The 27,517-nt window shown below is 44.6% G+C and overlaps 1 protein-coding gene and 12 non-coding genes across 13 annotated transcripts; 12 read left to right on the top strand and 1 right to left on the bottom strand.

Annotated features, from left to right (window-relative positions):
* Positions 1-1,018: 1,018 nt before the first annotated feature.
* DNAJC5B (DnaJ heat shock protein family (Hsp40) member C5 beta) lies at positions 1,019-27,517 on the bottom strand. The gene is made up of 4 exons (XM_008492197.1): positions 27,411-27,517; positions 10,919-11,132; positions 6,835-7,009; positions 1,019-1,113 (listed from the first exon to the last, which is right to left on the bottom strand). The coding sequence occupies exons 1-4, from the start codon at positions 27,515-27,517 to the stop codon at positions 1,019-1,021; spliced, it is 591 nt and encodes a 196-aa protein (XP_008490419.1).
* On the top strand, positions 16,122-16,210 carry TRNAY-GUA. Its single transcript is given in 2 exon segments — positions 16,122-16,158; positions 16,175-16,210. It is a non-coding gene; the product is annotated as a tRNA-Tyr (tRNA).
* On the top strand, positions 16,522-16,594 carry TRNAA-AGC. The gene has a single exon. It is a non-coding gene; the product is annotated as a tRNA-Ala (tRNA).
* Positions 17,859-17,947, top strand: TRNAY-GUA. The gene is given in 2 exon segments: positions 17,859-17,895; positions 17,912-17,947. It is a non-coding gene; the product is annotated as a tRNA-Tyr (tRNA).
* On the top strand, positions 18,247-18,319 carry TRNAA-AGC. The gene has a single exon. It is a non-coding gene; the product is annotated as a tRNA-Ala (tRNA).
* TRNAY-GUA lies at positions 18,711-18,799 on the top strand. The gene is given in 2 exon segments: positions 18,711-18,747; positions 18,764-18,799. It is a non-coding gene; the product is annotated as a tRNA-Tyr (tRNA).
* On the top strand, positions 19,099-19,171 carry TRNAA-AGC. Its single transcript has one exon. It is a non-coding gene; the product is annotated as a tRNA-Ala (tRNA).
* Positions 20,508-20,596, top strand: TRNAY-GUA. The gene is given in 2 exon segments: positions 20,508-20,544; positions 20,561-20,596. It is a non-coding gene; the product is annotated as a tRNA-Tyr (tRNA).
* TRNAA-AGC lies at positions 20,923-20,995 on the top strand. Its single transcript has one exon. It is a non-coding gene; the product is annotated as a tRNA-Ala (tRNA).
* Positions 21,764-21,852, top strand: TRNAY-GUA. The gene is given in 2 exon segments: positions 21,764-21,800; positions 21,817-21,852. It is a non-coding gene; the product is annotated as a tRNA-Tyr (tRNA).
* On the top strand, positions 22,165-22,237 carry TRNAA-AGC. The gene has a single exon. It is a non-coding gene; the product is annotated as a tRNA-Ala (tRNA).
* TRNAY-GUA lies at positions 23,500-23,588 on the top strand. Its single transcript is given in 2 exon segments — positions 23,500-23,536; positions 23,553-23,588. It is a non-coding gene; the product is annotated as a tRNA-Tyr (tRNA).
* On the top strand, positions 24,679-24,767 carry TRNAY-GUA. Its single transcript is given in 2 exon segments — positions 24,679-24,715; positions 24,732-24,767. It is a non-coding gene; the product is annotated as a tRNA-Tyr (tRNA).

Genomic DNA, 27,517 nt, shown 5'->3' with positions numbered 1-27,517 from the left:
GCTTCTCTGCCCTGCCAAGTCCTTGCTGCTCCCTCAGCCCCAGTGCCAGTGTTGGCACCGTGGCTCCTAGCCCAGTGCCAGCGGGGCAGTGGGGCTGGCAGCCAGGGCCACAGTGGAATGAGCAAGCCAGCAGAAAGCTGTTGGCTGGGGACCAATTTCCAGCACATTGCAGCTGCAGCTGGAGAAGCTGGGGCCTCCCAGGATGGGCAGAAGGCCCATCCAGACTGGAACTGGGGAGCTTTGCCATGGGACTGCCACTGTCTACAGGGGAAGAGGATAGAGCCTCTGGGGCAGCCCAGGCAGCCACTCTCCGTAGGGTGTTTGCCCACTGCCTCCCTGTTTTGCAGCTTGTGCAGGGGAGGACATGGAGCCTGTATGCGTTTCTGGTGCTGGATGAGCAGATTGTCCTGGATTTGGAGTCATCTGTATTGTAACAGAGTTACAATTACAGCAGAATGATCCCTGAGCACTTTGTCCTGTCTCAGGTTTATAATTGTTGGGTCTGGGCTCCTGCAAGCTGCTAGCTGCTTTCCAAAGAGCCTTTTGTCACTTGAAAGGATTCTGCCTGACTCTCCCTCTGAGGTCTCCTAAACAGCATTTCCAGGGCTCCCTCACTGGAATGAGTGCTCCAGGGGCAGGAGGTGACAGAGTCAGTTTGTCTGGAGAAGGACTTGGGACTGTGTCTGAGAGGTGGAATTGCAGCTGATGGCAGGGAGAAGAATAATCATACCAAAGGGAGTATTCCCAGGAGAAAACACCATGCCAAGCCTAGCAGTTTGAAGCTGTGAGAGATCAGTGTGGCAGAGCTCTGTGCCATCCAAAGATATCTCCTTGCAGAGTGTAGATACCAACCTACGTTAAGTGGCCTAGAGGGAGATTCTGCCTTGATAGAATATTACTCTCAGGTTACTCTGGGTTAGCTTGAGGACAACTACAAATTCAGGCTGCACAGCTTGTCATGGGTTTTTTCTTGCTGTGACACCGAGTGGAAGGCAGCAGCACGTGGTGTTTGCCTGCCCTAGGAGTCGGTGTGGTAGCTCCGGTGGCTGTCCCCTATCAGCTGCGTCTTCTCACTTGCGTTAGTCGGCTGAAGCAAGATGGGAGTTTCTCCATCTAAATTGGGGAGGAAGACAAAAAATACTTTAAGGATCCTTCATTTGCTCCCAAAGTCCTATTTCTTGTTAGCACCACGTTTCATCTGCTGTTCTGGCTAGAGCTTCATCTTGGCTTCCATGACAGCTGTGTGCATACTGAAGAGGCAGCAGTGCCCACACCAAGTCTACAAATCCTTCCTCCTTGTCCCCCTGTAATAGCAGATTTCTGAGTGACTATGGCTATTGCTATTAAACTGGACATTAGCTGTACCTGGTGTTTTGCAAAGATTGCAAGATCAGGGTCCTTGCTTGTTCCTACTGCAAATGCTTTTCCTGCAATTGTCTTGATATAATGGGTGCTCTTGTGAGTCAGCAAGCACTAAACTTGACAGTGTTTGCAAGAATGGGCCAACAACGAGTCTTGAAGAAGGCAAAGTTAATAGCAAAGAGACAGTTAAAAGGGAAAAAAATGCATGAGAAGTAATTGACTTGAGAGGGAAGAAATAATATATATCCTGAAAGCCAGCTAGTTAAATAAAGATGGTAAAGTGCATTTTGAAGTCTTATGTAATATATATACACAATAGGCTTTTGAGAATAACTGCTTTAATGAGTTTGGAACTGCCAAAATCTCATATTTTCACTATAAAAACCTTACTGCTTTGTACTTTTTCATTCCGTGCACTTATGTGTGGTATATTTGTTAAAAATGTATTTGTTGTAAAAGTGGAGGAAAGTGAAGTCATTACAAAGTTCCCTGATGGCTGTTGTGTTCCCTCTGATAATGAACAAGGTTTGGCTGCCCTTCTCCTGGGCTGTTTTCCAACCCACCAATTTTGGGGAGAGGGAGGAGGAGATTCAAGCCTCGGAGATTGACTTTTAAAGGTTCAGTGATCTCAGCAAAGTGTTTTCATATGAAAATTTTTGGACTATCTATATCTTGATACAGTAACTGAATACAAATGATGACTCTTTGTTGCCAAATGACCGAATGTTCAGAAAAAACCTCATCTGACATTTCCTCCTGTTTACATGACAGTTGATGGGATGAATCATGGGCAGAAGATGCAATGTACAGGAGTAACTTTACCCAGAGCAGGAATCTAATTGCATGCCATACGGCTTCCCCTCAGTGGGGGTAGAACAACTTTGACTCTGTCAAGGTGAAAGGCAAGAATGATTAAACAGCAAGCAGCTTCTCTGTATGGGCAATTCTGTATTTAGACACAAGGTCAAAGACAGATATGTTTCATAACTTGTAAAAATATATGAGTAATTAATGCTCGGGCTCAGATTAGTTTGGCAGTTCCAAACCATTTTTGAGTTGCAATGTATTTTCTAGATCTCTGAGCAGCCCTCCCCTCCACCCTCTGCTGCCTCCAAGTTGTTCATTTTAAGGAAGGTGGCTGGTGCAGGGCATGAGCTTGTTGCTCGTTTTGGTGTGATACCCAGATGTGCAACAAGAGAATAGGACCCACTTCAGATCTGTCACACTGCTTCCTGCTGACCTGCAGGCAGTTCTGAGCTGACACCTCCCCCAAGTATTTTGTTTGCCTGCACCCTTCTAAGTTTTATGATTTTTTTTTTTTATCAGAACAGGGACCCATGGTAAAATAAACTGTACAAATATAGATTGCTAATGGAGAGCTGCAGAATGGGGGTGCAGGAGAATTCACAGCTTAAACTGCTTTCTATAGATAGCTCTTGCTCACTGTTCGCCTACATTGGTATCATATGGAGTGTGGAGGAGACAATGTAGTGCTAAAAACTTTTTGCTTCTGAGCTGGGAAAGTAGTTTGTTATTCAAGTTCTTTTTTCTTTTTTTCTTTTTTTTTTTTTTCTCCCAGCTTTCATTTTTTGTAAAATGAAAGTTGGTCCAGAGATGCCTTGCTTTGTTCTTATGCTGATAACCCAACAGGAGAGGAGAACAAACCTGGCCAACTGCTTGAGTGAACCATTATAGCCTGAAGTAGCAAGGCAACCCAGATTCCAATGGCACCTTCTCTGGGACCACAAAAGTCAACAAAAGCTTTGCCACTGATTTCAGTGGAAGCAAAATTTGGCAACATGCCTCGTGTGTGAGTGAAAGTGATGAACTGTTGCATATATCTGTGCTGCAGATGAGTGAATGATACTTCCCTCTTGTCAGTGTATTTCTGCAGGCCACCTGTAACAGTATGGCAAAACAGAGATTTCCCTACTTCGTTTTTTTTACCATCATGTTTGATCTGGAACCCTAAAAATGTCATGTTTGAAATGTAATAATACAAATGTCTAGGTTTGTATGTGACCTTAAAAATCATCTATTTCCAACCCCCTGCATGGGTAGGGACACCTCCCACCAGACCAGGTTGCCCAAGGCCCCATCCAACCTGGTCTTGAACACTTCCAGGAAGGGGGCAGCCACAACTTCCTTGGGTAACCTGTGCCAGTGTCTCACCACCCTCAAATTAGAGAATTTCTTCCTAATGTCTAACCTAAATCTCCCCTCTTCAAGTTTTAAATCATTTCCCCTTGTCCTCTTACTATACACCTTTGTAAAAAAGCTCTACCCCAGCTTTCTTGTGGGCCCCCTTCAGATTTTGCAAGGTTGCTATAAGGTCACCTTGGAGCTTTCTCTTCTCTAAGCTGAATAACCCCAACTTTCTGTAGCCAAAGTGCAGGCCAGGGCTTGCAAATCCCGAAATTCCAATCCTTTAGCTCTGATGGTCCTGCTCTCCATTAAATTTCATGCTGTAAAACAAATGGCTCACAGGAGATACTCAACTAACGGAACATTCTATTCAAATATATTTGAATAAAACATCCTTATGGAAGAGTATGCAATTTTAGCAGCATTGAAGCCTGTGGCATGATTGTGTTGATTTCATTGAAAACTCGCTTGGCTTTTATATTTTAGGAAATGGATCACTGAGCTTTCCCCCTCACATTTCTTTTTTTCATTAATTAGTATGATTTATGTTATGTTAATTTGAGGAATGAAATAAGCTGTGTAACTCCTTAATTTTGCTTCAAAGAAATGTGAGGGACTCTGAAAATTGCTACTGTTGTGCCAGCTCAAAAGATGAAGTTTAAGTCTTGACTCTCACAACATGCAGATTGCCTCTTCTGTGCAGTACATCTGGCTTCAAGCAGCTCCAACTGAGTGCAGCAACAACTGGGGGAGATTTGCTCTCAGAGTTTTTCAGTCTCAGGAATGCTGATCTTTTATTGATGTTGCATTCCTCAGAAGAGCTATGACTGGCCACAAACTATTAGAATAAATTGAAGTATGGCCTTAGCTTGAGAATCTGTGTTTTGACTTTAGCAAAAAAGTTCTGCCTAGCAATAATATAGATGCTGGAGGCAGCAGGAAGCAAAGAAATTAATTACCAAGTAGGAAGCTAAGAAATTAATTACCAGGTAGAAAGCTCCGTCTGTGGTTGGAGGGCATGCAAAGAATTTGGATCCTAGTAGGTTTTCCTCTTCCAAAATGAAATCTGCTGCAGGACTGATTACAGTGTGCTTCTGAATTACTACCGGAGCATTTCTGTTAATTACATAAAGAAAACCAGAACTACTAATTTCTATGGCCCAACATTTGAAAATGTCTGGTGGAACAGCCAAATCTTTGCTGTTCTAAGTTTGTTGCATCTTTTTGGCCAACATCCCTGACATTTGGGATTTGAACTGTTTGTCATTAATTTTTATAAATACAATGTCTATTTTCCCTTCAGCTGCAGAAATGATGCTCATGTTATCCTCTATCATGAAGCTTTTACTTCTACTCCTGACATGCTGCTCTCCTCTCACTTAATTTTAAAATACAGAGAATTCAACTCTGGCAAGGCAAGGTGGTTTTGATAGGTAGAAAAATGTAGCAAGACTGAAAACAAGGGCAGGAAAGGTAGAAATATCTAGTTTTCTCCAGGCCTTACCTATGTACTTAATACTGTCTTCAAAATACTTAAAAGATATAATTCCACATTCTGTTAATTTTCCAGACTGGTAATTTGCTAAATGTTTAAAATTATTTTTCAAAACTGATATCTCAGTGAGAATTGGTGGGAGGAAAGGTGACTTTAAATTACTGAATACTGATAAATACCACCTATGTTAGAAGGAGAGAGAAACTCTTTTTCCTGCCACTGAGGAATTTTGTGCTGGGTTTTGAGAAGAGGTAAAATACCTGCCAAAGTACAAAAAAGGGAGAATTCAAAAATTTGTATCCTTCTAAGATCCATCTGCATATTTGGAATTCGGCTTTGGTGTCATATGCACTTAAATATCAAGATCCATTTTTGTCTTTGCAGAGACTGATCAAGTATAATCAGTTTTTAAACTGACTGTATTTACCTTGATATGCCTCTAGGCAAAGCCAATTTAAAAACACCACCATACTTTAGCAATCAGTTATATAAATAACGTTTGTTTCAACTACTACAAGTGCTTTGTTACATATTTATGGGAGGGTAAATTTGTGTGAAAAATGAGAGAGAAAAAAAATTCTTTCTGCTAAGAGAATATGACATTTGCAATCTGGCAGTGCTAATTTAAGGATAATAAACATAAGAATGTAGCAGTGTAAGACCTTCCATAACAATGGAAAGAGAAAAAGAGTGAGCTGACTGCTTAGGTCCTTCCCTATAAAAAAAGCACAATCCTAACCGTAATTTACATAAATTTGCAAATGAAAAGTGGCATAGGTCTTGCCCTGATACCTTGGCCTCTTATTGGTTGAGCAAGAATCATTGCCACTCTCAGCTTGTCCCTCAAGTGTCCATATCTAACCAGGCTGAGATATTTCTGCTTCCCCTGAAGTTCAAGGCAAAACTCTGCCCCACTTCAGCAGATTAGTGCAGGTCTCTCTGTTCAAAATACATAACCTACACTAGTGCCAAATGAGGAAATCACCAACATCATCCACTGGTATAGCCAAAACCTGAGCATGCAGCTGGGTGATGCAACAAAGGTGAAACAAGAAGGTGATCTGCTATGAAGGAGGTGTTGCCCCCTGCCCAGCTGGATGCTCTTGCCCCATCTTTGAGCTGGCATTTGCACTTAGCCTGTCCCACCGTGAAGCACTTCTGGGTCTTCCACAGGCAGGGAACTACACACTTTTTCTACAGGTTTCACATGGATCTTATCCAAGACCCAGTTCCTGGTGAGACAGTGCTACTTTTACTGTCAGTGCAGAAGTGAGTGAGCACCATGGGAGCTGGACAGGAGAGGGACAGGACCATGGCAGCTCCCATGCAAAGTCTCTTAGGTTACTGGGTAACCTTACTCTTGGAAACTTTGCATCTTTTCTTGAAGCCTTTCCTTCAATGGGCACAGTTGGCCCATCACTCTTAATGACCTGAATAAAACCTGAATGACAGCTTATTCAGGCAGATCAGATGTGGGAAGCACCAGTCCAAGCAGAGTCTAAAGTATAAGTACAGGACATAGAATATGAAGAAATGTGGGCATGGGGGCAAAAAGGTCAACATTGTCTCTGAAGATCAGCCCTGACACTTTCAGTGTTCAGGTGTTTCATAAAAGATATAGGGGATATTTAATTGTTAATGCCATAAGCTCAGTTTTTCATTAACACTCAAGTTGGGAAGTTCGTCAGGTCATGGTGTTAGCTGGAGTGAACTGGCATGTCTCCACTGATGTCTGGAAGCAGCCTCAGCATCATGAGCAGAACATCTGGCCTACAGGCTTTAAAGATTATTTTCAACAGCTTTGCCACACAGTAAGCCCCTATAATACACACCTCTTTCCATGTCGTTCCTAATTTGCTCTTCCAAATCCTCTGGAGACACACAAAACTCTTGCTCTTCCCCTTCAGGTGCTTTGGGTTTACACTTCCCACAGCAGCAGTTGAAGCAGCAGCAGAAGCAGCAGCAGAGGTAGCAGCCTGTCAGGAGGCCACAGACTGCAAACAGACCCTGGGTTAAACACAGAGGGAAGAAAAGCCCATGAGTAATGACCTTCCTCAAACTTGTGGTAACCTCTAACAGGTCAAGGCAGATTGTGGAAGAAACTCAGGTTTCCAAGTGCCTGGCAAACAGAGGTGTCCAGCTGCTGGCCAAGTGTCTAAATAAGGGGCAAATCTTCCAAAGTCCTCCTGACCCATAGGCTTCTCCTTCCCATTCAAGACCATGTCCACAAAGGAGACACCAGCCAACAGGTCCCTGCACGCTCAACTTTTGAAAGTCTGTCTTCAGCTGATGGCCCTCAGAAAAAAACTTCCAGGCAGTATGCAAAACTCCACTCACCCTAAAATGACTCATTTCCATCTTAAAAATGACTCATTTGTCCAAGACTGTTTTTGCAAACACTTATTTACTACAGGTTCTTCTTGATAACAAAGCCGAGAGTAAAAGAAGCAAAGATTCAGATGCATCCCCCACAGGGAATTTAGACACTGAACTAAAGCATCCAGATTAGGACTGTAGCTCCCATGGGCTCTCCACATAGTCAACAGGAAGTTAAAAGCCCTTCCAGAAGGTGATTCAGCCCCTGGAGGACTTGAATTGCCCATTGGGGGTTTCTCTCCCCATCAGTCTGTGCAGGAGTATACAGGTGATAATTCCTAAATTAGTCTTCTTGCATTGTGGTTTCTTGCTCTGGGGACTCAGGCTGCAAGAAGTTCCCACCTGCATTGCCTTCTGCTCACTCCTGTCCTTGTGGCTGAAAGCACAGGGGCTTCAGCAGGGCCAGCAGAACTGCCTGGGGCTGAGGCCAGAGATCTCACCCACATTCAATAGCAAAAAAACCCTTTAATTTACAGGATTTTATTCTTCCTCCAGACCAGGTTGCTGCTTGGGTTCACAGCACATCTCCACAGCTTGAGTTTGGAGCTGTGTGCCATGTTGCAGGATGGGGGGCAGCAGAAGGGGAGCCCTTAAGCTGGCATTACCACCCTGTGCTCCATGGGTTTGTGACAGCAGTCTGGCTCCTGACTCAGGATGGATCCTGAGCCTGCACAGAGATGTTTGTGGCAGGGGAGAAACCTCCTCATGTTGTCACAGACATAGTGCTGTAGGAGGAAAGGGGAATCAAGACTGATACGTGGAATGTGTATGTAAAGCCAGCACAGCTTTGTGGCCACCAGCTGTATATAAGTTAAGTCAAAGGTACAGCTAGGGTTTTGCATTAGGGTTATATAATGCCCTTAACTATTTGTTATATTCATTAAGAAAACATGCCCCTGAGGAAGAAAGCAAGCACAAACATCAGGATGTTGTCAAACTTCAACAAAGAAGCTATGTAATTAACAGCCAGTTACGTATGCATGTCTCAGACAATGTTAGTGAAAGTCAACCAGAGCATCTTTGAAGATAGTAAGGCTGTTTACATGCCTCACTAATACAGGCATGCACCAAAAGTGGAAAAGGTGGTTTTGAATGAGAAGAAGACCTCTGACTTTTTTTTAAAAAATGTTTTCCTTCCAATGGACACCCAAAGTTGTTCTAAATGCTGTAACCCCTAAAATAAGTTTTCTGACTGTTTATCATTTATGCCTAATTGGAGAATAAATCACAGCAATGGATAGGATTAAAAACCAATACCTTAAATGCTTCAAGTTTCTTTGAAACATTAATATTATCATAGTAAATCAAGAATCTCCTTATGAATGTGATCAATAAATTGTCTTCATGGTAGGGGGGGAATTTCTTTTTGCTAAAACAGTTAATTGTACAATGCCTATGCCTGCCAGTGGAGAAGCAGCTGAAGTTCCCATTGCCCATGTCAGTATGTTCCCAGTTTAATGTGCCTGCTAAGTCTGGCACTCTGAAAGAAAGTAATTTTCACTTTGTGTTTCCCCTTTCATTTGAGTTTCCTTACTTCTAATGATACATCTCTTCACAATTGTCAGATTTTCTAAATGTGAGTATGATAGAGAAGAGGATTTACCAGGAATGTTCATAGTTGGAGAGGAAGATAATGAGTGAAAACTGTGATCCCTACTATCTTCTACCAGAATGGAGGAAATTAGGGGTCCAGAGGTCACCCACACTTGATGCCTCAGACTCAAATAGTATTATGATGGCAAATATAAAAATCTGAACCTGACCCAGCACTTTGAATGAAAAAGAGATGAGGAACAGTGAGTTCAGTTTGCAAAAAAACACTTAGTGGACTGTTTATGCTTGTGAGATGGCAAGATTTTGGGCTGCGGGAGGGTTAGAGAGAGATCATCTGTGACAATCATCAAATGAGCCTATATGCATATACAGATTTTTTTTCACAGAATTCTTAAAACCCAAGAAACAGTGATTTTTGCAGGGTTATTCCACATATCTCATCTTGCTTCCAGGATACAGCTTCCTTGAAACAATCCACACATTCCTCCTCTGACTGTTAGGGACTTCCTAGCTTCTCTCTGTGCTCTCCAGTGCTCTCTCATGAGTCAAAGCCATTACAGTTATTCCTGTTCCTGATTTTCTAACAAAGGATTCTATACTTCATAAAACCTCCGTTAAAGCAGAAGAGGAAATAAAAGCTAAAAAAAAAACCATCAGTGAAGAAAACTTTGTTTAGCATGACTGTTAGAGGAGTCTGTACTGCTGCTCTCTCAGCAGTGCACTCTGGCATCGTCTTCACTGTGGTGAAGAGGCCAAAGGAGAGGGTGGACAGCACAGAAAAGAGGGAATGACCCAGCAGGATAAGACCGTGGCTGTGGTGGGGAGTCCAACCTGCAGCAGGGGTCAGCTGCAGAAGCTGCTGGCAGGCAGCCTCCAGCCTGCTGCTTCTGAGGGTGCAACTGTGCCTTTGTGCATTCATTAGTGTCATTCACTCTTCTGCATTTGAGCAGCTTCCCATCTCATCCTGATTCAGTGGGCAAATTATGGCCTCTCAGATCCACAAACTGACCAAGTGTCTTTGCAGTTTGGAAGAGGACTGTGGGGCAGTGAAGCACAGGCCTGATCCATGCTGAACACAAGAATCCATGTTCCATGGCTCTCAGATCAAGGCTGTGATTGCTTCACACAGTACAAAAAAATTTCATACGTATTTCAGCATAGCCTGTGCTTTCCTGTGCTTCTGTTGCTGGGAATAGGTGGGGCTGGCATGGATTCTGCACATTTCTGTTGGTTTGTTACATTTCTGTAATATTTCAACATTTGTTGAAATGCTTGAACCTGACCTGTGCAAACATCAGAGGACACCAGTGAACACGTGAACACAACTCCTTGCAGATTAGAACAGCCCATGATGTGATTTTCTTTGAGCCATATGCCAGCTTCTGATGTATCATTCTCTTCCTTTCCTACTCTATTCCTTCATTCCACCCTTCTCACCTTTTCTTCCACTGCTTTTCTCTCACCCCCTCACCAGGTCACATACGTGGCTCCATAATCACAGAGCATTATGTATTGGGATTGCTTACTTAGGCTGTGTGTTATATATAGCAAAGAACATGGCTAAATTTGAACTGTAATAACCTATTAACTGGTTGTCACATAAGTAGGACTTCTCCTTTTTGAACAATGAGTCATTTTATTTAGTCATTACTGAAAAGAAAGTCAAAATTAACCTGGAGCATCAGACTCAAATCTAATTAATGTCTGAAAGTGTTACAAAACATGCACTCTAGTTAACTATCTACCAAATTAAAAAGAACAAGAAAACATTATATATTACCACTATTCTGAGCTGATGTTACATTCTGCCACTGTTAATTATATGGAAAGATGAATTTGTTGTTCAATTAAGCTTTTAATAGCAATTTAGATTCAGTTCCTACTATTTGTTAAGCCTGTCCGTAGACCATAAGACCATGTTCTCTCTGTATGTAATTGCTTGTGTGCATTCTAACATTTGATTTTCAACAGAAAACAGCAGCTTACCTTTGCCCACCAGCTTGAGAGCATAAAGTAGGTGTTAACATTTTCCTCACCAAACTGTTCTGCCACATAGAGCCCTAATGATCCATACTTGTCATATATGTTTCTCTTGGACAGATCGGTCAGTGTTGCATGAGCATTGTTGATCTCTTTAAACTTTTCTGCAGCCTCTGGATTGTCTGGATTCTTGTCAGGATGATACTTCAGTGCCAGTTTCCTTAAACACAGGAAAAAATACAAAAGGAAACAAATCATCTATGTATGTGCATGGATACAGACACTAACAAAACATGACAAAATATTTTAGCAGAGAGATAACGAACAATGTGTCCAAACTTTTTTTTTTTTCTTTTTATGGTAAAAAACGTTTGGTAAAAGAGGTGTTCCTGTTCCACTGAGCATGGTCTTTGTGTATTGTAGCTAGTCAGCTGCAATGGTAAAGGAGACAGTGATACATTCTGAAAGCACAGGTTGCAGCATGGTAGTAAGTCACTCCAATTAGTTGCATTATGATTTCCCACTAATTTGCATAATTCAGCAGGTTTCAACTAATATAATGATTTTTTTAAAGGCTGCTTAAAGTCATGATGAGGTAGGTTTACCCCATCACCTTCTTTATAGCAAGGGAAGTTCCCAGTTCAAGTGCCTATCAATAGTAGTTGCATTAAAATTTTGTAAAGAATGTTTGTGTTTGCAGAAGCCCAGGCAGTGATGATGGAAAGCACAGTTTGGGGCTGCAAAAGAAAGGCAGCATCTTTCTGAAGCACAAGGTGGAAAAGCACAGTGAGTTAGCCCCAGTTTCTAGTGCCTGCCTTTAGGCCCAGTTCCCCACTGTCCAACTTTTGTGACAGTCTTTAAAGCAGAGGAAGGTGACTGTCAACTCTTTTGAGCTGTTTGTGCTGGTGGGAGGCTTTTTCTGGGACAGAGCTCAGTGCTGCCTTTTCCCCCCTGACTTTATGCAGCCCTACAGCATCCAAAGACAGGTACAGCTTGACAGGAACAGTGGGGATCTGTTTGCTCATGGACAGTGCCAGAGAAGCACATCTTGGAGAAGAAAAGGTTTGCTTCCAACCATTTTTGAGCACTGATAGTGTGAGTTCACATGTACCTGAAAAAAGAAAAACCAAACCAAACCAAAACCAAAACCAAGCAAACAATAAAAAACAACAAACAAAACAAAACAAAAGACCCAAACCAAAACAGAAAAAAGGAACAAGCATACATAGTATCTTTAAAAAAAATCTCTACTCCCTGTGAAGAACTGGCAATAAGATTTTTAAGATTTTTCCAGGACGTTATTTAATGACTAGTGCTGACCTCTAGTGGCATCAAAAGTGATTTACCAATGTTTTAAAACCCGTGATTCTCACCTGTCAAGCTAAGTTGAGTTGCCTTTTGTAAATACTCTCTCTGAATGTTTCAGGAGTTAGTCGTGACTGTTATTCCAAAAATATTACTTGTGGTATGAAGACAGTGTGCCCAAATTTCTACCTCTTATCCTCAGAGTACGGTCTTGCCTCAGAGTCGACTCTTGATTGACTTTCCACTGAAGTGCCAGTACAGGTTTCTCCCCCATTAAGATATAGCTGTGCTGCTGTGCTTCTAGTGCCAGATCCTGCCTTGCAGATATTTTGACAGTATTAAGACTGATACAAGTTTGGGAACAGCCTCTGCCAACAATCTCTTCTGTTCTGTACAGTGAACCCAATTAATCTTATGGGAGAGAAATAGCTCCTTAAGTATGTCTCTAATGGCATGAAGGAATTCATGTTCAGTCATATTAAATATACTGTGCCTGTGATATTAAACGTGTTTTTTCAGTTATATGTAACATGTGGCACCTTAAAAATAATAAAAGATGAATTGCGAGAACTGGATAAACAAGCTAAATCTTGCATGACTAATGACATGATGTGCCATCCAAGTATTTAGGTGCTTATGCAATCTATCCCTTTTCTTATCTGAAAACAAACCCTTGCAAGTAGAATTAAAAAAAAAAAAAAAAAAGTGAGGTATTACTTTCAAAACCCTTGAATGCTGGAAGGCATTGGATGGGCAACCTCCAGCTTTTCTTTCTTTTTCCACACACCTAAAGACATATTCCTTCCTCTCCACATCCCCAACAATTGTAAAAGATAAGAATCTGAAAAAATACACAGTTTCAAAAAAGTGAAAAACATCACTTGCACACTGACTTTACTTAGTATGGCTTTAGAATGCTACCAGAATTATCTTCAAATAGCACAGTTAACAAAAGATGATACATGTTCTTCTTTTGATAGTGGGAAAATTATCCTCACTAAAAATAGCATATTGATGAAACAACTCCCTGCATATGAAGGTGACATATTCTTACCAGAGATGATTTAGTAATGGAAAAGAGATCTATGTACTGGTAACGCAATTCATATGAGACAGAAAAAGGACTCCATTAGGCCCAAACCAAGAAAAAGTAAAACTTAGCACAAGAATTATGTGACAAAACTACCAGCTGTTGTAGGAGCTTCCCTCTGTGTTCCTGGAAAAGTGAGAATTGTAATTCCTTGTGAGTAAAGAAAAAGAAGAAGAAAAAAAAAAAAACAAACAAACCAAAAAACAGAGACTGAAATGGATCCATGAGTTTCTTGGATACTTTCCTCATCAAACACATGGATTTATATCCACTCAGGTTTTTCTCATGATGGATAGCCTTCTACTTCATCACCTTGGGACAACTGACTACTGCAGCCCTTCACATCAGACAGCACTGAGACATGTTTGGAGGAGAAAAGTGACCACAATCTGAGAAATAGCCATCCCTCAAGAAGGATGGGGTACTCACAGAAATGATGTCAGAGAAATAATCTCAGCACCTCTGCAAATGGGAGAATTAGACTGAGAGGCTAGACCATGCTGCAGCAGTTGGTATAAGGAAGGTTCCTCTTATTGCAGTGAGAAACATTTTGGAGGCTACAAACTAAGCTGCATGGGCTGAGTTATAGCTCTGCCATGGAGTACCAAAGGTGGAAGACAAAATCTCGTGATTCCTTTGATAGCTCAAAAGTAGATAGCAGGGTGGAGGACTTCAGGCTCCATTGCATGAGCATCCAAAAGTCTCTGGCTCAACTCCAGCTTGAGGGTGCACCCTTCTGGCTATCACCAAGACCCTATGGCACCTTTGTGTCTAAAGAGGGAAAGTTCACACTGAGGAGGGCAGCACAAGCTCCAAGCATGTGAGAGTACAGGCAGACCATGTAAATGTAAGGGTGAGGGCAAGGCACAGCACAAAAGGGAACAGAGGCAGGCAAATACAGAGATGCAGCTCAGATCTGTTGGAGGTCAGACAAGCAGCAGGATGCATGGAAAGGAAGGGGACTTCCAGCAGAGGCCATGCAAGGGGAATTAGCTCAAGTGGTAGAGCGCTCGCTTAGCATGCGAGAGGCAGCGGGATTGATGCCCGCATTCTCCAATGCTTTTCATTCCCCTTGCCTGGACACTACACCTCCTGCAAGGCCCTTGTGTCTTCTGATGGCTCCCTAGCACGGCCATCCTTAGGTCGCTGGTTCAACTCCGGCTCGAAGGAGTGTCCTTTTGGCTCTGGCCCAAACACCATGGCACCTCTGCCTTTCAGCCCTTTCAGCCCTTTCAGCACAGGAGCCTGCCCTTCGGGAGCTGCCCAGACTTGAAATCCTGCCTGTCGTGGGAAAATTCATGAGATCAAGCTTTTTTGGTGAACCCAGTGCAGGGGATGGTGTTGGTCATGAGCACTGGGATTGTCACGGGTCATCTGCATCAGGAGAGTGAGTGAGTGACTGGATTTGAGATTTTGAGGCCAAGAGAAGTCCAGGCTTTGGGAGGGCAGAGGCCCTCCAGCAGAGGCCATGCAAGGGGAATTAGCTCAAGTGGTAGAGCGCTCGGTTAGCATGTGAGAGGCAGCGGTATCGATGCCCGCATTCTCCAATGCTTTTCATTCCCCTTGCCTGGAAACAGCACTTGTCACTTGGGACCATGTCCTCTGGGGACCATGGGATCCTGGGGTCATCTGGCCTTTGCAGAACATGACAACATAGGCTGATACAACAAGAGCAGCATGGACTCTGCACTGAGGACAAGAATCCTCCAGCTTTCTACAGAATTCGATAGATGGCCTTCAGAGAAACTAATTTTGGCACTCTGTCTAGAAGACAGAATTTGCACAAGTGCAATGATTTCAGAATAAAGCCACCTGAAGAATCTGGATAAGGTTTGGTTTTTTCTGTCAAGAAAGGCAAAAAAATGTGACCATCTCCAGACACAAGAAAAGACAGGTTTGGGGGTGATAACTAGCGAATTATCATATTGCCTCTCAGGAGGTTATTGATTCAGCAGTTTTGCTTTTTAGTGTGGACACTGGCATAGGACTGAGACACTATAGGCCACATCTGAAGCAGGACAGGTCCGGTTTTTCTTCTCTCAGGACAGCCAAATAAGAGAGGAGTGGTTCCCTGTGTGGCTGTGCACCTCCTTGCTTGGAGGATGACATGTGATAAGTAGCTGAAGCTTTGAGATAGCTGGTGTTAACCCCAAGCACAGTCTGCTTGGAGAGGGCTTGAGTAGAGATGCACGGAGGACTCGTCCAAGCTGATTTCTTTGGCATCTCTGTGATGGAGGCAGAGCAGGGAGAGGGCCCTGCTTTTCCATTAATGAAGTGGAGGAATACAGCCTTCCTTGCATGGCTACTCTTTGGTCTTGTCTAGGCTGTTAATGCCCTAATATGTCTGAATGTGTCTTGGCCAGCCTTACGTGGGACCTCCTGCTCCATGCATGAGTCCCAGATCTCTGCCCATGTTTAGTTCTGGAGCTTCACTCTCTCCATGATCGATACAGTAGAAGTCTTGTTCCCTAGCTCAACACAGACAAGGACAAGATCCATCTACAGCGATCCCTGATACAGATGTTGATATGAAGACAGAGGTTTTCTATTACCCCCATCCTTTGTCTCTTCCTGTCCGTGATTACAGTATCTCCTAATTTCATGACTTGCTTGTAAAATGCCACCATAGGTGGGTGTGCCCTGGTGAGGTGTTGTGTTCCAGAGAGGTTGTGGACAATGTGAGTCAAACTCAAGTGTTTCCAGTCTTTCCTTCTTCCTACGGAGGGGAGTCCTGCAGGGATGAGGGAGTGGTGTGAGAGTGGAATGGTTGGGTGAGTGAATAATGAAGGCAGGAGGTGCAGGTGTCCCTTGGTTCCTTCGATAGCTCAGCTGGTAGAGCGGAGGACTGTAGGCTCCCTGGAACTGCCATCCTTAGGTCGCTGGTTCAACTCCGGCTCGAAGGAGTGTCCTTTTGGCTCTGGCCCAAACACCATGGCACCTCTGCCTTTCAGCCCTTTCAGCCCTTTCAGCACAGGAGCCTCCCCTTCGGGAGCTGCCCAGACTTGAAATCCTGCCTGTGGTGGGAAAATTCATGAGTTCAGGCAGTGTGCGTGAACCCAGTGCAGGGGATGATGGTGGCATGAGCACTGGGATTGTCAAGGGTCACCTGCGTCAGGAGAATGAGTGAGTGAATCAGTGAGTGGATTTGAGATTTTGAGGCCAAGAGAAGCCCAGGCTTTGGGAGGGCAGAGGCCCTCCAGCAGAGGCCATGCAAGGGGAATTAGCTCAAGTGGTAGAGCGCTCGCTTAGCATGCGAGAGGCAGCGGGATCGATGCCCGCATTCTCCAATGCTTTTCATTCCCCTTGCCTGGAAACAGCACTTGTCACTTGGGACCATGTCCTCTGGGGACCATGGGATCTGGGGGTCATCTGGCTTTCGCAGTACATGACAACATAGGCTGATACAATAAGAGCAGCATGGACTCTGCACTGGGGACAAGAATCCTCCAGCTTTCTACAGAACTCGATAGATGGCCTTCAGAGAAACAAATTTTGTCACTCTGTCTACAAGACAGAATTTGCACAAGTGCAATGATTTCAGAATAAAGCCACCTGAAGAATCTGGATAAGGTTTGTTTTTTTCTGTTAGGAAAGGCAAAAAAATGTGACATCTCCAGACACAAGAAAAGACATGTTTGGGGGTGATAACTAGCAAATTATCATATTGCCTCTCAGAACGTTATTGATTCAGCAGTTTTGCTTTTTACTATGGACACTGGCATAGGACTGAGACACTATAGGCCACATCTGAAGCAGGACAGGTCCAGTTTTTCTTCTCTCAGGACAGCCAAATAAGAGAGGAATGGTTCCCCGTATGGCTGTGCACCTCTGTGCTTGGAGGATGACATGTGATGATTAGGCGAAGCTTTGAGATAGCTGGTGTTAACCCCACACAGTCTGCTTGGAGAAGGTTTGAATAGAGATGCACGGAGGACTCGTCCAAGCTGATTTCTTTGGCATCTCTGTGATGGAGGCAGAGCAGGGAGGGGGCCCTGCTTTTCCATTAATGAAGTGGAGGAATACAGCCTTCCTTGCATGGCTACTCTTTGGTCTTGTCGAGGCTGTTAATGCCCTAATATGTCTGCATGTCTCCTGGCCAGCCTTACGTGGGACCTCCTGCTCCATGCATGAGTCCCAGATCTCTGCCCATGTTTAGTTCTGGAGCTTCACTCTCTCCATGATCGATACAGTAGAAGTCTTGTTCCCTAGCTCAACACAGACAAGGACAAGATCCATCTACAGCGATCCCTGATACAGATGTTGATATGAAGACAGAGGTTTTCTATTACCCCCATCCTTTGTCTCTTCCTGTCCGTGATTACAGTATCTCCTAATTTCATGACTTGCTTGTAAAATGCCACCATAGGTGGGTGTGCCCTGGTGAGGTGTTGTGTTCCAGAGAGGTTGTGGACAATGTGAGTCAAACTCAAGTGTTTCCAGTCTTTCCTTCTTCCTACGGAGGGGAGTCCTGCAGGGATGAGGGAGTGGTGTGAGAGTGGAATGGTTGGGTGAGTGAATAATGAAGGCAGGAGGTGCAGGTGTCCCTTGGTTCCTTCGATAGCTCAGCTGGTAGAGCGGAGGACTGTAGGCTCCCTGGAACTGCCATCCTTAGGTCGCTGGTTCAACTCCGGCTCGAAGGAGTGTCCTTTTGGCTCTGGCCCAAACACCATGGCACCTCTGCATTTCAGCCCTTTCAGCACAGGAGCCTCCCTTTCAAAAGCTGCTCATACTTGAAAGTCTGCCTGTGGTGGGAAAATTCATGAGATCAAGCTTTTTTGGTGAACCCAGTGCAGGGGATGGTGTTGGTCATGAGCACTGGGATTTTCACGGGTCACCTGCATCAGGAGAGTGAGTCAGTGAGTGACAGGATTTGAGATTTTGAGGGTAAGAGAAGCCCAGGCTTTGGGAGGGCAGAGGCCCTCCAGCAGAGGCCATGCAAGGGGAATTAGCTCAAGTGGTAGAGCGCTCGCTTAGCATGCGAGAGGCAGCGGGATCGATGCCCGCATTCTCCAATGCTTTTCATTCCCTTTGCCTGGACACAGCACTTGTCACTTGGGACCATGTCCTCTGGTAACCATGGGATCTTGGGGTCATCTGACCTTTGCAGAACACGACAACAAAGGCTGATACAATAAGAGCAGCATGGACTCTGCACTGAGGACAATAATCCTCCATCTTTCTACAGAACTTGATAGATGGCCTTCAGAGAAACAAATTTTGGCACTCTGTCTAGAAGACAGAATTTGAACAAGTGCAATGATTTCAGAATAAAGCCACCTGAAGAATGTGGATAAGGTTCATTTGTTCTGTCAGGAAAGGAAATGAGGGATGAGGGAGTGGTGTGAGAGTGGAATGATTGGGTGAGTGAATAATGAAGGCAGGAGGTGCAGGTGTCCCTTGGTTCCTTCGATAGCTCAGCTGGTAGAGCGGAGGACTGTAGGCTCTCTGGCACGGCCATCCTTAGGTCGCTGGTTCAACTCCGGCTCGAAGGAGTGTCCTTTTGGCTCTGGCCCAAACACCATGGCACCTCTGCCTTTCAGCCCTTTCAGCACAGGAGCCTCCCTTTCAAAAGCTGCCCAGACTTGAAATCCTGCCTGTGGTGGGAAAATTCATGAGTTCAGGCAGTTTGGGTGAACCCAGGGAAGGGGATGATGGTGGTCATGAGCACTGGGGTTGTCAAGGGTCACCTGCATCAGGAGAGTGAGTGAGTGAGTGACTGGATTTGAGATTTTGAGGCCAAGAGAAGCCCAGGCTTTGGGAGGGCAGAGACCCTCCAGCAGAGGCCATGCAAGGGGAATTAGCTCAAGTGGTAGAGCGCTCGCTTAGCATGCGAGAGGCAGTGGGATCGATGCCCGCATTCTCCAATGCTTTTCATTCCCCTTGCCTGGACACTACACCTCCTGCAAGGCCCTTGTGTCTTCTGATGGCAGAGGGGAGCCTGCCATGAACCAGGGTTGCACAGAAAAAGGCAGCATCCATTGCTGCACCAAGGACGTCTTGGGCTCTGCATCAGAGGAAGTCTTCCTCCAACTTTGTTCAGAATATGGTCAACAGTGTCTAGAATAAGATGCCCAATATTGGAACTCTGTGTGGAAGACAGAAATTGACTAAATGCAGTGAGTTTAGAATAATGCCATCAGGATTACATGTAGCAGGTGCATTTACTCCGCTAAGTGAGGCCATGAAATGTGACCTTGTCCAGAGACATGAGAAGATAGAGCTTTGAGCGTGATATGTAGCAATTTATCACACTGTCTGTCAGGAGATTATTGATTCAGCAGTTTGATCTTTTACCATGGTGATTACCATAGGAATGAGAAACTATAGGTCACAACTGGAGAAGAAGAGGTCCAATTTTTCTCCTCTCATGAGAGACAGGAAGGAGAGGAATGTTGCCTCATGTTGCTGTGGAGACTTCATGCTTGGAGGATGGCATGAGCTGAGTGGCTGAAGCCCTGAGATAGCTGATGCTATCACCCAGCTCAGTCTGCTTGGAGGAGGTTTGAGCAGAGATCTTGGCAATTGTGTGATGGAGGCAGAGCAGGGAGAGGGCCCTGCTGTTCCATTAATAGCTCTGGTGGCGGAGTGGAGGATTACTGACTCCATAGCATGGCCACTCTTTGGTCTTGTGTAGGCTCTGAATGCCCTAATAAGTCTGAATGTCTCTGATGAGCCCCATGTGGGACCTTCACATCCACACATGAGTCCAGGATCTCTGCTTATGATTAGTTCTGGGCCTTCACTCTCTTTATAAGCTATACATTAGAACTCTTGGTCTCTACCTCAACAAATCTAAGGACAAGGTCCAGCTACAGTGACCCTTGATGCAGACATTGACATGGAGACAGATATTATGTCCTGTCCCAGTTGCTGGCTTGTTGTTCTAGAGCTTCCTGATGCACATTAGCTGTGATTGTCTGCCTGGCTTATGCATAAACTTTCTGGTGTACCATTCATTGTCCCTTCCTGACCATGGTGATATTGTTGTCTCTTTGGGACACTCACTTGTAAAATTCCACCATAGCTGGGTGTGCCCTGGTGAGATGTTGTGTTCCCAAGAGGTTGTGGACAAGATACGTTGAACAGAAATCTTTCCTTCTTCCTACGGAGGGGAGTCCTGCAGGGATGAGGGAGTGGTGTGAGAGTGGAATGGTTGGGTGAGTGAATAATGAAGGCAGGAGGTGCAGGTGTCCCTTGGTTCCTTCGATAGCTCAGCTGGTAGAGCGGAGGACTGTAGGCTCTCTGGCACGGCCATCCTTAGGTCGCTGGTTCAACTCCGGCTCGAAGGAGTGTCCTTTTGGCTCTGGCCCAAACACCATGGCACCTCTGCCTTTCAGTCCTTTCAGCCCTTTCAGACCTTTCAGCCCTTTCGGCACAGGAGCCTCCCCTTCGGGAGCTGCCCAGACTTGAAATCCTGCCTGTGGTGGGAAAATTCATGAATTCAGGCAGTGTGGGTGAACCCAAGGAGGGGGATGGTGGTGTTCATGAGCACTGGGGTTGTCACGGGTCACCTGCATCAGGAGAGTGAGTCGTTGAGTGAGTGTGGTTGAGATTTTGAGGCCAAGAGAAGCCCAGGCTTTGGGAGGGCAGAGGCCCTTCAGCAGAGGCCATGCAAGGGGAATTAGCTCAAGTGGTAGAGCGCTCGCTTAGCATGTGAGAGGCAGCGGGATCGATGCCCGCATTCTCCAATGCTTTTCATTCCATTTGCCTAGACACAGCATTTGTCACTTGGGACCATGTCCTCTGGAAACCATGGGATCTTCATGTCAACCTTTCCTTCAGGCCCTATTTTCTGGTTTCCATGAGATCTCACTGTGCAACAAAGACAGTATCCCAGGGTAAAACAAGACCAGCACCCTCTATTTAACAAGGAACCTTATTTTCTCCCTCTTTGCATAACAGACATCAAATGTTACCTCAAGTATTGTGTTCAATGTAGAACTGCCCTGCACTGGGATGACATCAATGAAATGGAGAAAGTGCAATGGAGAACCAACAAGGAAACTCATGGAATAAGAGGGATTTCTTAGTGAGGATGTGCTGAGGACACTGGGCACATTCAGCCAGGAGAAAGAGAAGGTCACACATGACCTTCCAGCAGTTTGGACGATGTTACAGGGCTGAGGCAATGCTAGCCTTTGGTTTGGTGCCTGACTAGAGGGCAAAAGACAGCGTAGTGATATTGGATATGGATATCTTGCTGTAGGTTAGGGGTAAGATTTTTTAGACCTGAGGAGAGTGTCTTGGTAGCAAACAGTGTCCAAGAAGCTTGTGGAGTTTCTGTGGTTGTATGTTTTCAGGATCTGATGGGCGACAGCGTTGAGGAAGGTGGTGAGATGCTGGAACTGAGAGCATTTGTCAGAGGCTGTTTGGGCAGAGCTGTGCACAATGAGCTGTGCACGGGCAGGTCTTGGGTGAGTGAGTGATGGGTGAGGTCCTGGGTATGTCCCTTGGTTCCTTCGATAGCTCAGCTGGTAGAGCGGAGGACTGTAGGCTCCCTGACACGGCCATCCTTAGGTCGCTGGTTCAACTCCGGCTCGAAGGAGTGTCCTTTTGGCTCTGGCCCAAACACCATGGCACCTCTGCCTTTCAGCCCTTTCAGCCCTTTCAGCACAGGAGCCTCCCCTTCGGGAGCTGTCCAGACTTGAAATCCTGCCTGTGGTGGGAAAATTCATGAGATCAAGCTTTTTTGGTGAACCCAGTGCAGGGGATGGTGTTGGTCATGAGCACTGGGATTGTCACGGGTCACCTGCATCAGGAGAGTGAGTGAGTGAGTGAGTGACTGGATTTGAGATTTTGAGGCCAAGAGAAGCCCAGGCTTTGGGAGGGCAGAGGCCCTCCAGCAGAGGCCATGCAAGGGGAATTAGCTCAAGTGGTAGAGCGCTCGCTTAGCATGCGAGAGGCAGCGGGATCGATGCCCGCATTCTCCAATGCTTTTCATTCCCCTTGCCTGGAGACAGCACTTGTCACTTGGGACCATGTCCTCTGGGGACCATGGGATCTTGGGGTCATCTGGCTTTCGCAGTACATGACAACATAGGCTGATACAACAAGAGCAGCATGGTCTCTGCACTGAGGACAAGAATCCTCCAGCTTTCTACAGAACTCGATAGATGGCCTTCAGAGAAACAAATTTTGTCACTCTGTCTACAAGACAGAATTTGCACAAGTGCAATGATTTCAGAATAAAGCCACCTGAAGAATCTGGATAAGGTTTGGTTTTTTCTGTTAGGAAAGGCAAAAAAATGTGACATCTCCAGACACAAGAAAAGACAGGTTTGGGGGTGATAACTAGCAAATTATCATATTGCCTCTCAGGAGGTTATTGATTCAGCAGTTTTGCTTTTTACTATGGACACCGGCATAGGACTGAGACACTATAGGCCACACCTGAAGCAGGACAGGTCCAATTTTTCTTCTCTCAGGACAGCCAAACAAGAGAGGAATGGTTCCCCGTGTGGCTGTGCACCTCCTTGCTTGTAGTATGATGTGATGAGTAGCTGAAGCTTTGAGATAGCTGGTGTTAACCCCACACAGTCTGCTTGGAGAAGGTTTGAATAGAGATGCACGGAGGACTCGTCCAAGCTGATTTCTTTGGCATCTCTGTGATGGAGGCAGAGCAGGGAGAGGGCCCTGCTTTTCCATTAATGAAGTGGAGGAATACAGCCTTCCTTGCATGGCTACTCTTTGGTCTTGTCGAGGCTGTTAATGCCCTAATATGTCTGAATGTCTCCTGGCCAGCCTTACGTGGGACCTCCTGCTCCATGCATGAGTCCCAGATCTCTGCCCATGTTTAGTTCTGGAGCTTCACTCTCTCCATGATCGATACAGTAGAAGTCTTGTTCCCTAGCTCAACACAGACAAGGACAAGATCCATCTACAGCGATCCCTGATACAGATGTTGATATGAAGACAGAGGCTTTCTATTACCCCCCTCCTTTGTCTCTTCCTGTCCGTGATTACAGTATCTCCTAATTTCATGACTTGCTTGTTAAATGCCACCATAGGTGGGTGTGCCCTGGTGAGGTGTTGTGTTCCAGAGAGGTTGTGGACAATGTGAGTCAAACTCAAGTGTTTCCAGTCTTTCCTTCTTCCTACGGAGGGGAGTCCTGCAGGGATGAGGGAGTGGTGTGAGAGTGGAATGGTTGGGTGAGTGAATAATGAAGGCAGGAGGTGCAGGTGTCCCTTGGTTCCTTCGATAGCTCAGCTGGTAGAGCGGAGGACTGTAGGCTCTCTGGCACGGCCATCCTTAGGTCGCTGGTTCAACTCCGGCTCGAAGGAGTGTCCTTTTGGCTCTGGCCCAAACACCATGGCACCTCTGCCTTTCAGCCCTGTCAGCCCTTTCAGCACAGGAGCCTCCCTTTCAAAAGCTGCCCAGACTTGAAATCCTGCCTGTGGTGGGAAAATTCATGAGATCAAGCTTTTTTGGTGAACCCAGTGCAGGGGATGGTGTTGGTCATGAGCACTGGGATTGTCACGGGTCACCTGCATCAGGAGAGTGAGTGAGTGAGTGTGGTTGAGATTTTGAGGGTAAGAGATGCCCAGGCTTTGGGAGGGCAGAGACCCTCCAGGAGAGGCCATGCAAGGGGAATTAGCTCAAGTGTTAGAGCGCTCGCTTAGCATGCGAGAGGCAGCGGGATCGATGCCCGCATTCTCCAATGCTTTTCATTCCGCTTGCCCGGACACAAGGCCCTTTGCCCCATGGGATCTCACTGTGCAATAAAGTGTAGGACACCATCCCAGGGTAAAACAAGATCAGCACCCTCTATTTAACAAGGAACCTTATTTTCTCCCTCTTTGCTTAACAGAAATCAGATATTACCTCAAGTATTGTGTCCAGTGTAGAACTGCCCTGAACTGGGATGACATCAATGAAATGGAGAATGTGCAATAGAGAACCAACAAGGAAATTCATGGAATAAGAGGGATTTCTTAGTGAGGATGTGCTGAGGACACTGGGCACTTTCAGCCAGGAGAAAGGGAAGCTCAGAAGACTCACACATGACCTTCCAGCACTTTGGACGATGTAACAGGGCTGAGGCAATGCTAGCCTTTGGTTTGGTGCCTGACTAGAGGGCAAAAGACAGTGTAGTGATGTTGGATATGGATATCTTGCTGTAGGTTAGGGGTAAGATTTTTTAGACCTGAGGAGAGTTTCTTGGTAGAAAACATTGTCCAAGGATCTTGTGGAGTTTCTGTGGTTGTATGTTTTCAGGATCTGATGGGCCAAAGGGATAAGTAAAGTGGTGAGATGCTGGAACTGAGAGCATTTTTCAGAGGCTGTTTGGGCAGAGCTGTGCACAATGAGCTGTGCACGGGCAGGTGTTGGGTGAGTGAGTGATGGGTGAGGTCCTGGGGATGTCCCTTTGTTCCTTCGATAGCTCAGCTGGTAGAGCGGAGGACTGTAGGCTCCCTGGCACGGCCATCCTTAGGTCGCTGGTTCAACTCCGGCTCGAAGGAGTGTCCTTTTGGCTCTGGCCCAAACACCATGGCACCTCTGCCTTTCAGCCCTTTCAGCCCTTTCAGCACAGGAGCCTTCCCTTCAGGAGCTGCCCAGTCTTGAAATTCTGTCTGTGGCGTAAAGGACAACCAGGTCAGGCAGTTTTTGGACCTCTATGGGTAGAGGATGGTGGTCTTGAGCACTAGGGTGGTCATGCTCACCTACGTCAAGAAAGTGACTGAGTGGTTTTGAGTAGTGGCTTTTGAGTAGTAACGATGTAAATGGTAGTTGAGAGTTTAGAAGAGGATGTCTGAGAGAGGCCATGGCATGGGAAATTAGCTTAAGTGGTAGAGCACTTGCATTGCATGTGAGGTGCAGCAGGATCAATGTGTGTATTTTCCAAGGCTCTTGATTCCCCTTTCCAGGACACAAGGTCTTTTATTTTACTTTGCGGCAAAAACATAGGTGGGGAATGATTGATTTCTGTTGAGATTTTTTTTTTGTCACATATTCAAGGATATTCTGTGTACTGCACACATCTGCACACATTTTGTGTTATAAAATTCTAAGTAAGCAATATGTACTCACTCACAGATTTGTCCATGTACTTGGGTTTTTTGTAAGTTGTCTGTTAATCTCTGTGTTTTCAAACTTCTGAAGAAAGCATAAGTAATATGGTATCTCTCCATCCTAACTTACTGTCTCACTGGAATGTATAAGTTTAAATGCAGTTTAATTATTATGCCAAAAAAGTTTCTAAAGATTTTTTTTTCATAATATTAAACAGAAACAGATCTCTTTTGAAATTCTGCCAATTATAAGTGTTAGCTTTACTCCTTGGCAAATTAAACTGTGCTAAACTCCAAATAAAAGCTTGGAGATGCACCTATGTCATGTTTATTAAAAAGTAAATTTTGCTCTGGGTTGCGGTAGTATGATTAATAGTGATTTAATTAATAATAGCAGGAAACTCGGAATCAGGTATTGCTGGTTTTATGCCTTGTACTAAAGAATACCAGTTGAGTAGCAGATTTTTGGATTAGCATAAATTAAAAGTTAATTAAAGCAAATCTACGAGACTGACTCATCATTTTATCTTGCAAATATTTACAACTAGCCCATTAAAAGTGAATCCCTCTGACATTTCCACTTTAGTTTGAAGCAGCCTTTTTTTTGCTCTAATTACTAATAAAGATGGATAAAGCACCACTGTCAGTTTTACCATAGATCACTGTGTAAATCATACTTCTTCATGTTCAGCAATAAATATAGTTAATTCAATTCTACATTCTTCCGTGACAGCTCTCTCCTTTGAGCATTAAAGAAGTCCTCCTTTCCATAAATTTAAATGTAAAAACAACAGGAAAACATGAGGTTTGATACAGAAGGTGGTTTCTGCAGCCATGCTGTACTACAGGGATGCAGAAGGTGCAAGTCATGAGTGGATCTGGCACTGTAGTAAGTTTATTCCCCCAGTGGTATAGTTGTGCAAGACAAAGGAATCATGAGATACCAGTAGTCTTCCTTCCATTGTGTGAAGAGTTTGAACATTCACTATTTCTCCCAGCTCCATAGCATTTATGCCTTTAGGAAAAGAAAAGGTAGAGGTGCAATTTGTTCAAAAACACAGAGGAGAGAGTCCCAGCAAAATTAAAACTAAATAATAATTTAAGTAGATCTACTTCATAACCTCTTTTTCAGTTCAAATATATCCTTGCATTTGATAGGAAAAGCAGGTTGTGTCAGAGTTTGACTGGTAACACAGTGCAACCAACAACACCCATAAAACTGCTGCAATAAAAGTTTTACTGTATTTATTAAACCTGCAAGTACATGTCTGGCATAGTCTGATGTCAAGAACATCTATCTCATTCATGACATTTAAAGTTCTTTCTCTTTTTAATAGCAGCAGAACAGATTTAAGAGCAAAATGACTCATAAAATCTTCCAGTCTTCAAGGTCTTGTTACATTTCAACAATAAAACACTTGTCACCATTTTTTTAATAACGTGTTTGAGTAAAACTTTAATCTTAGAGCCTTCTTTTTCAATAGAGAACCTACAATTCTTGTGCCAGTATGGCACAGTCAGTGCTTGGCTATGCTCACTGTTAAAATTATGCACCTCTCTTTTAGCTCAAATTGCTTTTAGATCCCAAGCACTGGTTTTGCTCATGCCTGACTTCATAGAGTGAAGTGAAGAACCACTTAGCATTTTTCCACTAATCAGACAATCTATCAGTTGCTTCTTGATGAAAGACAAACTGGTTAAAGTCCTTATGTGTCTAACTTTAGTTCTTCAATCTCTGCTATGGCACTGGCTTTACTTTTCAACATAGTTCAGGAAAGGTTAACACAAGAACTGGGTGCAGTATTCAAAGACTGCACTTTGCAAGAGTACTCTGCATTGTTTTATCCTAACAGTCCCACCCCTCCTCATTCAGCTATTTTAAGCCATTTTAGATTAAGCATTCAGATTGCTTGTGGGATGAAAAAAATGGATTCAGATTGCACCATCTCTGATTCTTTTCAGGCTCACGGTGGATAAAAACCAGGTTTAACTGTGAGTATCCATAGTGCAGGTAACTCAAGAGGTTTTACCATCATAATCATGCCAGAAACACACAAGCATTTTTAGACATGTTGCAAAGCACATTTTACATACCTGTAGGACTTCTTAATTTCATCATGTGTTGCTCCCTTCTCTAGGGCAAGAATTTCATATAATGCTTCCCCTGATGTTGACAAAGCACGTTGCCTTTGTTCAGCCAT

Source organism: Calypte anna, chromosome 2 (genome assembly GCF_003957555.1).
Source record: "Calypte anna isolate BGI_N300 chromosome 2, bCalAnn1_v1.p, whole genome shotgun sequence".
In the NCBI taxonomy this organism is placed as follows: Eukaryota; Metazoa; Chordata; class Aves; order Apodiformes; family Trochilidae; genus Calypte; species Calypte anna.
Note: the sequence above shows the minus strand (reverse complement) of the source record. Positions and strands in the feature narration are given on the sequence as shown.